Here is a 10365-nt window from a genome sequence, read left to right as displayed (position 1 = left end):
ATAGTGGAAAATCTAACACGTGATGGCATGTTGCTTGATTCTTGCAATGTTCTGGTTCGCTTTAGCTAAGAACTGGCTTCTGACTCTACTGTTGGGTCTTGATGTCACCTGTATAATCAGTTTTAAAGATAACTTTATTTATTGTTATTATTAAACTAAAATCTCCAGCATGGGGAAGTGGGATGAGCTCGACTTTTCTCGACAACAGTTAGTGTTGCCCTGTGACGATTTTGCCACATTTTTATCTACTTGAATTACATATTTTTCATAATATTATGTTACACATTGCAATTTTGTTACGTTTTTAATTTATATGTTTTAAACTTATTTTTCACCTTACTACTTGAAATGTTGTTTGCAAATGTTCTTTGACTTGATTTCAATTTGACCTGTTATTTACCCTGAGGCTGTCACAATAACAGTTTACTTCTGCTAAATGAGGTTTATTCTGCTGAGGTGAAACTCACTGTAGACGATGACGGCGATGCTCACAACCAGCAGGACACAGAGAATCCCCAAACACACCAGCATCAGGCGAGAGTCACAGAGAGCTGCTGTTTCCTCTTTCTCTTGACCTGACAGAAACAACGACAACCACATTAATAACATTAACATGGTTATTATTGTGGTTTTCAATAGCGTTTATTTTTGTCTACAGTAGCAAAAGTGTCAAATTTAAGCTTCTGCCTTAAAACTCGCTAATAAAATTTAACTTCTTTGATTGAACCTTTTGACTCAAAGTTAGATCACAATTAAATGTTGCGATAGTTTTAACCGTTTGTTTCCTCTTCCTCTGAAGTACATGTTTTACTCTGCTATTTTAATTTAATTTTATCCACCTTAAAACCAAACGTGACACAGTGTGTGTTTGTATGGAGGCCCTGAAGTGCAAAACTCCATCAGCAAATCACACAACTGCAAATTTAAGAACACAAAAACATATTCAAAAACACAACGACATTAACAACTACAAAATAAAAAAATCACAAAACATTAAACACAATTACAAATGAAAATACAACATACTTTTGGTTTGTTGAAATGTTTTGCATTTCAGAGCCACCGTTGCTTTGCATCTTTTTTTACTTCCTCTTCATCTTCCTTTTATTCTTCTTTTACATTTATTAAATATTTATATTAATATTAATGTTACTAGTTGCAGATTTAGAAACAAGACCTGCATTCAGTCTTTGGCTGGTGTCGTTGTGCAGGGAGTTTTAATGTTCCCCCTGTTCATGCGTGGGTTCCCTCTTTTGCTCAATAAACTCGTCTCTCTGATTGTCCTTCAGGATTTGTGTGTGCAGAGAAAAGTGGATGGAGAAAAACTCAGACGGATGGATTATAGTTACACCTACTGGTTTGAGCAGGAGCAGCTTTCTTCTGTTTCACTTCAGAGTAAACGGTTGAATCCTCCTCAGTGTCTGAAGCACAGAAACAGCAGATGATTCACTTCATCCTCACAATACAGGAAAATTATAAGGCACAAAATACTGAATGAATTTTTGTATGATAATAAGAGATTTCACTGATAAAATAAGATTAAGGCTTATTACATGTAATGTAATAAGAATCCAGTTTTAACTTTCTAAAGAGTTAACAAAGCGCTTTGAGTTTTGTTGCCTCCTAAACCTCATGAAACTTGTGGAGTCTCTTACCTGTCGGAGAAGGTTTGCTATTTTTGATATTGACTGTAGAATAGCAGACTTCGTCCCCGTTGTTCTCCATCCTTCACACAGAAAATAACTGAAAACTGATCAGAAAATGCCCAACAGCCGTTGAATCATATCAGCTGCAGCTCAGACAGGTTCCTCTTCCTCTTCACATATTTTACAATAACCTCAGAGTCTGTGGATGTTTTATTGCTCAAACTGTTGTGGGAAACCTTTCCTCACCGCTGTGATACAACAAGCTGACACATTTCAACATGTGCAAAGCTGCTGGAGTCAAACCCAAAGGCTGTTTTCACACCTGATACTGAGTAGATTCGCTTTGACTGGGGACCAAAATTTCAACATCTGTTACATCTTCAGCTGCTGTGGTTCACTTTAACACTACACTGTGTCAAACGATCCAAACTAGTTTAAAAACCTGTTCCCCTCCTCGCCTGTGGGGGCGCTGCCCCAAAAGCTACTGAAGAAATCGACACAAAACCTCTGAAGAAAAGATTTTAGATGAAGCAGAGTTCACTTTTTGGTCCGCATTAGAGTTGATTCCCTCTTAGGCCACATTTATTTCTTAAGATGTTTGTTGTGTTTATGTCTTAGATGACATACTAAATAGACGATATTTTCATAAAGCAAAGTAATCAAATTTTTGTAGAAAAGTAGTCTAAATCATCATCGATCCAAAACATAAACAGGGTCTTACACAGTTGCTGTTTTAAATGACAGGTAATTATTTTTGAAACTTTAGTTTTAGGACTTTTAAAAAAAAACATTTTTAATTAAAGAATAACACTTTGTCTTGCATCTAAATACATGAATGTTTTAAGAAAAAGTTATTTGCAAAATCAGAAATTATTTGCTATATTTTTGAATTGTGGACCAAGGGCCAAACAAAATCATCCAGAGGGCCGCAAATGGCCCCTGAGCCACAATTTGGACATCACTGTGTGAAAAAATGATGAGAAAATTTCAGAAACATTTTTTTTTTTAGAAATTTTAATTGTTTATTTTAAAAACAAATAAAATGACAGATTTTCCAGAAACGTTTAGCATCAGAAATCCTGTTAGGATGGAAAAACATGCAGAGCTAAAATACATCATCAGTGTCTGTAGGAAACAACGGAGCTTCATCTTCTCAGTATAAATTATGTGCCTGGTTTAATATTTAAGCACAGAAATAAATCCAGAGATCCTGTCTGAGGCGTTTCATCAGATCCTTTTAAATAAACAGGAAACACAGAAAGGTTTTAACAGTTTAAGTTTTAAATAGTTATAAATACTGGTTCAGTTTGTGGATCCTAATCGGGTCGGATCAGGACTCTGGTCTCACAGATCCAGCGGTTCTTCATGTCGCAGCTGGTTTTGGCCCAGTTGGATGAATTGTTGAGATGCGGGTTAATTAAACCACAGGAGAGTCGATTTCCAGCTTCTTCTGTCGACCAGAAGCTGAAGGAAGAAAACACATGGAGTCACTTCGGTTCTGCTCAAACCTAAGAAACTTCAACCGGCTGCTTGTTTTAGGAAGCCAATCGGAAGAGATTCCTTCTGTAACGCTGCATCTCTTTATGCCAGTACAATGAACAGTGTTAGGGCTGAAACCAATAATTATTCTACTGATGATAAATTGGCACATTCTGCAGATTTTTCATTTAACCACTAAAGCCTTTTAATCCATAACTAGAAATAAATTAAAATTGAAATAATCAAACTATCAAATTCATTTTGTAAAGAAGAAAATGAACATTTTGTTGTACGGATGCAACAATCCACTTTTCTCACTTCCGATGCTGATATCTAAGGTTTAGTATCGGCCGATATCGATCCAATACACTAAAACTGATCAATTAACTTAAAACTTTGAAAACACAAACATAAATTTATAAAATTTAAAATTCATTTGATAACTCTGCACCAGTGCAGCGCACAAATAGCTTCATAAAATTGGTCAAACATGTAGAAAATTAGGACTCAAACAGATAGTGGAAATAAATAAACAAAACAACGGGTTGACTGGGTTGGTCAAACGTAAAAATAAACTGCAACAAATCTTCTTTCAAATGATTCATAAAGTGCAAGTAGGAAGAATAAATATATTGTAAAATAAATAATAAAGCATGTCTCTCAGAGCATGAAGCATAGAATTAGACTGCCTAGATCTGCCTTTATGATCGGGAACATTATCACTTATAACCAATCTAGGATTTTTTATTTGCACCTTTCAGATGTATTGTACAGTTTTGGCTTAATTTCTGCTCTGACTGTGTTGTTCCAGAAACAGTTTGTTTTTTTGAGTTTGTTAAGCATTAATCAATTACTAAATTAGTTGACAATGACTCAGTAATTATGTATTAATCTGATTGTTTCAGCCCTGAACAGTATTAATAATGTCATTAAAATAATTGAGACACGGATGTAGTAATTGTTCCAGTTTATGTTTTGGGTGTAAACATGATGCATGTTGTAAATTGGTGTAAATGAACTGAAATCGATTGAAGTTGATTAATTTTCCCTCTTCTGATCTGTTTGGTGAAAATGTTCTTACCTTAATAACAAACAACAACACTGAGGAGCCAAATTATCCTAAACTTGTGCAGTCATTTTCAAAAAATAGATTTAAGCAAACATTTTCTTAAAGGTTTCTGCAAAAGAAGAAGTTTACTTGTATAAATGTAAATCAAAAAGTCTAAAAAATATATCATGGTCATAAAAAATAGTTCAGCTTGATTTACAGAAACACTGGGAGGTGTTTGACCCGTTTAATTTATGTGAATTAAGTATGTGTGAAAATGAGGCCTTGCAGTGCGTGGTGAGACCACTTGGCGGCAGCACTGCTCCGTTTTACAGTTTGTGTTTTATTTTGACGTTTGCGGTCCAGTGAAGGAGCTGAACGATGGAAGTGATTTCTTCACTGCAACCTTTCACCTCCTGCTTGTGAAAACTACTGAGGGTATTTCTGGGTTTTCAGTGACTCCTGCAGGTGAAAAGGTTGGGAGGAAATTAGGAAATGCTGAAGTTTTTCTTCTGTTTGCGTGGTGCTTACGTCACAGAGAGGTTCCGGCCGCCTGACCACGTCCACATGTCCTCCGTGTCTTTCTTTAACCCGATCCAGTAGCCGTGCTTTTTATCGTGGTATATTTTTGTTTTGTTGTTTATAAATTCCTGCATTTTAAAAGAAAGAAGATTAAAAATCTCATAACAACCACAACAACAACAAAACAAAACAAACAAACAAACAAAAAAACAGGATGCCATTTATAAAGTTACACAGTAAACAAATTATCAGCAAAATCATATTTTCACCATATCATTACTACATTTATAAATTTAAGAGTTCCAAACTAAATATTTAATTCACAAAAAAAAAAAAAAAATGATTTGAAAGTTAATATTTAGTTAGCAAAATAAATATTTAATTCAGAGCTTGTTGGGATCCTGAGGTTTGTCATCTTTTCTCCACTAGAGGGAGCCTGAGACCTTCCTCCTGAGGGCGAGTCGGCGTCTGCACACCTGTCCTCCATCTACTCATTTGGAGGCATATAAATGGAGAAGTATGCTGACACTTCTCTGCCAGAGTGTTAGCCAGTAATGGTACCGGCTTACCTTGAGCTACTTCTACCTGGATTTGTTCCCAGATTCTGACCCTTCTTGTCTCTGTGTTCCCAGCTACCCTGGTCCGGAGTTATCAGGTCATCAGTCAACCCTCGAGACGGAACCCTCACTGCCTTGAGTCTTACCTGTCCGTCCTCTGCCGCCACCTCTGATCTCAACCTGCTGACCAGCCTCTAGACCCTCAAGGTCCTCTCCCGGTCCAACACTCCCCCTGAACAGGTATATCTCCAACCTCCGCCAAACAGCAAATTTCCTGGGTCCTGACTAATCATCTCTGTCCTCCCCTAGTTGCCCTGAGATCTGCCAGACGAACCAAGGATCCTAATTCTCATTGTTTGAATTCACTGTAAATAAATCACACTATTGTATTTCCTGTCTCTGGAGTGTTTCTGCATGTGGGTTAGAAAACTCGACACCAACATGACAGAGCTAGCTATTTAATTTGGAAACTAAATATTTTGCTCAAACTTAAACATTTTGATGGGAACCAAATGTTTAGCTTCCTAACTAAATACTAATTTGAAATTTAAATATTCAGTTTAGCTTGTAAATTTAATATTTAATTTGGAAATCTTACATTTACAGATGCAATAACAGGATGAAAATATGAGTTAGGAAAAACTGTTTTTCTCTGACAGGCTAAATAAACCAAAACATTATTAATTTTTTACTATGTAACTTTCCTAACATCTTCCCATATAAAAATCTATTTGTTTTCACTCTAATTAAAAAACGTTGGATGTGATTTTTATGGTTAAAATCTTTACCTGCTCCTCCTGGCTGTCGATCACCGCCAGCTTTGCATTCTCTTTCACACAAAACTCTTGACTTTGCTGCCAGGTTTTCCACTTGTTGCTGTACTCGTCTTTTGTAAACAGGTAACAGTTTGACTGAAACATCGCCCAGCCGTTCGGGCAAGGCGTACACTCTGTAAAACAATAAAAACCACGGATTAAAAAGCTTAAGATGCTTAAAGGATTTAAAACATTGCAGAAATGGTCTATTAAAATCTGTTTTTCTAACGTTTCTGTGGGCAGCGTTCAGCCGCAGGAAAGTTGTTGTATTCCAGGATGACGTCTAGAGTCCAGTTGAGTCGGTTTCTCTCTCGGTGCAGTTCTGCTGTTCGTCTCCGTAAAGCTGCACTCACCGCCGCCAGCTTCCGATTCTGCTTCGTTAAAATGCCTGACTGTCTCCTCTGCTCAGACGTGACTGCAGTCAGGTGTTTAAAATGTTTTACCTGCTCAGGTAGACGCTCAGACGGCCAGAGAAACAGACAGACTTACAGTAGACGCTGAGGATGATGATGGCCAGCAGCAGGATGAAGCAGATCATCCCCAAAAATGGCAGAGGGTGAAACTGAGCTCTCTTTTCATTTTCTATGAAAACCAGATCAATAAAAAGTAAAACATTTTCAGTTTTAATACATAGTTCCCACAAGTCTGAACTGGACATGATCTCCGCCATCTTGGTAGGCAAGGCAAACATAGCTGAACGTTTGAGACAACAAAAAGAAAGTATTTTAACTCTCTTGACCAAATGTGCAAGAGAATATAGTAACAAAATGGCTGCTGTCGGGATCGACCCGCATGAAATGGAGAAAGGAAACGTTTTGACGATGTGGTTAACAGTGAACATGAAGACAATCAATGTTTATCAATGTTTTGCATTTATAAAGGACGGACACACAGGTGGGTGGAGTACACAAAAATTATACTCAAGTACAAGTAGCGCTACTTCAACATATTTTTATTCAAGTAAAAGTAAAAAGTATCTGTCCAAGAAATTACACAAGAGTATTTGGTAAAAACTCTACACCAGTACTGAAAGACTGATCAAATTATCAATCATTTAATATTTAAAAATTACATCGTCAGATGGACCAAATTCTAAAGTTAAATGGAAATTTTGGCATTTTAAGGACAAAAACGACAATAATTAATTTAAGTAACAAAAACAAAATCAGGCAAAATAATTTTTTTCCAAATCAGTTAAAAAACTACCGTGTTTCTGTGACTGGTGAATTTTTGGTTTTTATTCAATGGGTAGAAAATGCAGAAAAGTTTCTCAAATAAGAGCAGAGTTACTTCTTAATAAAATTACTCAAGGAAAAGTCAAAAGTACAGAGTAGTAGAAATACTTCTAAAAGTACATTTTAAAAAAAAGTTGCTCAAGTAAACGTAATTGCGTAAATTTAACTAGTTACTACCCAACTCTGGATGTACGAACTCTGTATGAGTATAGGCTACATGTCCATCTTAGCTAGCAGATAAAAGCTACATTAGCTAAGCTAATTTAGCCAGTTAAGCAGTAAGTACTACAGCAAATATCACTGATATTTATGGTATTATACAGAGGTGGGTAGAGTACTCAACAGTTGTAATGTACTTATTGTTTAGAAAGGAGAAGCGAGAGCTAGCTCTAAACTTGTCTTGTTTATTGTTGTCATAGCAACCGAAATGGCTGTCAGTTACGAAGTTCATGGAAATGTGACGTCACACGGGAACAAGGTTACCTGTTATGATCGGATGTGTGTCCTGCGTCTTCTCCTCTGTCTTCACCTCGTCGTAAATTATTTCTTTAAGGCTCAATTTTTCTAAGGAAAAGAAAAAAATCAGAAAACAAAACAATAGCATATAAATGTGTGATTTTTTTTAGTTTTGCATTTTTCTGCCATTTACATATTTTTTGTTCTCTAAAACTTAAAATAGCTAAACATTATGTTTGATTTAGGGATTAATAACAGATGTGGACAGTAGGTGGCGATAATAACATTTAAAACTTTAAAGGAAGAACATTCTAGATCAGTGTTTCTCAACCCTGGTCCTCACCGACCCCCTGTCCTGCATGTTTTAGGTGTTTCCCTTCTGCCACACACCTGAATTGCATCTCTGGGTGATTAACAGGCTTCTGCAGTACTTGATGGTCATGCAATCATTTGAATCAGCTGTTCTGGAACAGAGGCACATCTAAAACATGCAGAGCAGGGGGGCCTGAGGACCAGGGTGGAGAAACACTGGACTAGATAAAGCTTTGATGTAGTGATGTGAAAACTCAGCCTTTCATTGAGAATCGCTTCCCAAAGTAATTTGAGTCACTTCCATCCAGTGTCTGTCCTCATTTACTGCTAAAGCTGCTAATTTTAAACATGAAAATAAACTTGTTTTGAAAAGCAAAGTTACAAATCAATACATTCTAAAGGAAAACATAAATTTATTTTTCTTTCTGAATTATGAAGTATGGAAAAAAAATCAATAAACTAATAAATCAATTTAATTTAAAATGTCAGGTAAGGAGGCAGTGAGTGTTCAGAACCCAGATGTGATAAGAAATTCTACGTTGCCATGGAAACATGACGTTTTACGAGGCATGACACTTCTGCAAAAGTCTTGGTCAAAGCTGCAAAATGTGCAAAGGCTAATTTCTAAAATACTTTAGAGAAAGTAGGCCAGAGCAGAAGAGAACCAAACCAAATGGTTTACTGTACAACAAAATATTACTGATGTGGATAAAAGGAGTAAATTTCTGCCAAAAAACAGAAATGTTGAGATTATGCTCAGAAGTTTTCTAAAAAAAAAAATACATGGACATTTGTCATCTCCAGAAGTCTAACATTCCTAAATTTAATTTAAAAATTCAATGTTGACATTAATTCAGAAATGTTCTTGAAAAATTTGGAAATTTCTGAGTTTCACAAATTAAAAATTTCTGAGGTTAATCTCAAAATTATGGACTTCTCAAACTCAGAAATTTCCAAGTTTCTTCTGGAAAATTTGAGATTATTCTCAAAATGTTTGTTTTTATTTTCATTAAAATTTTCAACTTTTTAACCTCAGAAATTTTCTTGTTTTTTTTTGTATAATTTTTTTTAGATTAATCTCCACCTTTCTGAGTTTTTGGCAGAAATTTTTTTCATTTTTTAAATCTACTATGGCCCTGATACGCCGCCGTATGACAGTAAAAACAGTAAAACCTGCAGCTGGTGATCAGAGATCTCCTGGACTAATTACCTGCAGCAGATGTTGCACCTGAAGTTCATTCACTGATGTAAATGGTCGTTATATTAACTATTACTATGAAGAAAAATGCAAACATTTTGCTCTGTAGTTGTGAAGATTATATAAGGAGAAAAATAATTTTTTGGTTTCTTGTTCTGTGTTTGAACAATGTGTATTTCTGCAGAGATGTTTCTGCAAACATGCGCAGAAACGAGAAGGAAATGATTCAGTTGAAGTTTTGAACTGTTGTGTTGAATGAAAATAAAACTGATCAAAATAATCAAACTGGTAAAATAAAAACCTCACCTGAGTCGATGTGTGTGAAGACACCAATAGTCTTAAAAGTCACATTTGCATAATTCAGTTCTTCCTCCATGATTAAGAACCTACAAGAGGCAGAAAACTGTTTAATCTCCCAGAGAGACGAACAAAGTTAAACTTCCACAGAGACGCTTCAACGTCATTCTGAGTGTTTTCAGGCTCTGAGTCGACACAGGATGTTCACTTCTTCTTTTCAGACAAAGTTATGAAACCAAAGAGGGACATTTAGACCAAGTGTTCATCAGAGAAAAACTGGGAGGGAAGAGGCTGTTTCTGGTGACACTGGCCTGAAGGGAAAAGTCTAAACGGTTTGTGTCCAGGATGTGTGGGGTCTGCAGAGATGTGACCATTTTACAGACCTTATGATGATTCTCTCTGCCTTTGTTCCATTAAACTACTTTCCTCCATTTTATCTTTTCTTTAAGTGCTAATTGGTTGGTGATCAGAGGCTTCTTTAGATGTGCTGCAGCACAGACCTCTAGATCCTTCCCACCTACAGGAGTAACAATATGTCAATTTATTATGACTCTTTGAAAGAACTTACTAACTGAGTTACTATGAAATCTAAGTTTGGTTGAATTCCTCGTAATAAATGTAAAAACTGTGATTGAAAGTCAGCATATGGGAATCTTTGGTCAGACTTTTCTAAGTTTAGTTTGATAGTTAGTGGCTTTTATGGTTTCTTTATAAAAGTAACTACATGGGCTTTCTTTTATAAACCAACTTTATATAGTTTTATAAATTTGTTCTTTATTAAACCTTGTAGTTTTATAATT

At 35.9% G+C, this 10365-nt stretch overlaps 2 protein-coding genes and 1 long non-coding RNA gene across 3 annotated transcripts in view; 1 reads left to right on the top strand and 2 right to left on the bottom strand.

Moving 5' to 3' along the window:
- The window catches only part of LOC103150828 (C-type lectin domain family 12 member B-like), a 7588-nt gene extending 5769 nt beyond the window's left edge, over positions 1 to 1819 (bottom strand). The window contains exons 1-3 of the mRNA XM_007570578.2: positions 1656 to 1819; positions 1356 to 1421; positions 468 to 575 (exon numbers count right to left, since the gene is read on the bottom strand). Coding sequence (XP_007570640.1) covers positions 468 to 575; positions 1356 to 1421; positions 1656 to 1725 — 244 coding nt within the window. The 5' untranslated portion in view covers positions 1726 to 1819. The remainder of the gene's footprint in view (positions 1 to 467; positions 576 to 1355; positions 1422 to 1655) is intronic.
- An 833-nt stretch (positions 1820 to 2652) lies between these two features.
- Positions 2653 to 9767, bottom strand: LOC103150827 (C-type lectin domain family 4 member A-like). The gene is made up of 7 exons (XM_007570577.2): positions 9575 to 9767; positions 7786 to 7866; positions 6557 to 6649; positions 6297 to 6482; positions 6041 to 6201; positions 4705 to 4823; positions 2653 to 3110 (listed from the first exon to the last, which is right to left on the bottom strand). Exons 1-7 carry the CDS (start codon positions 9642 to 9644, stop codon positions 2963 to 2965), a joined length of 858 nt encoding a protein of 285 aa, XP_007570639.1. The 5' UTR covers positions 9645 to 9767; the 3' UTR covers positions 2653 to 2962.
- Positions 5076 to 5641, top strand: LOC103150826 (uncharacterized). The gene is made up of 2 exons (XR_477594.2): positions 5076 to 5492; positions 5562 to 5641. It is a non-coding gene; the product is annotated as an uncharacterized LOC103150826 (long non-coding RNA).
- Positions 9768 to 10365: the final 598 nt, after the last annotated feature.

This window comes from Poecilia formosa, unplaced genomic scaffold, assembly GCF_000485575.1.
Source record: "Poecilia formosa unplaced genomic scaffold, Poecilia_formosa-5.1.2 Scaffold263, whole genome shotgun sequence".
Lineage (NCBI taxonomy): Eukaryota > Metazoa > Chordata > Actinopteri > Cyprinodontiformes > Poeciliidae > Poecilia > Poecilia formosa.
The sequence above is the reverse complement of the archived record's forward strand: the minus strand, read 5'-3'. Positions and strand labels throughout refer to the sequence as shown.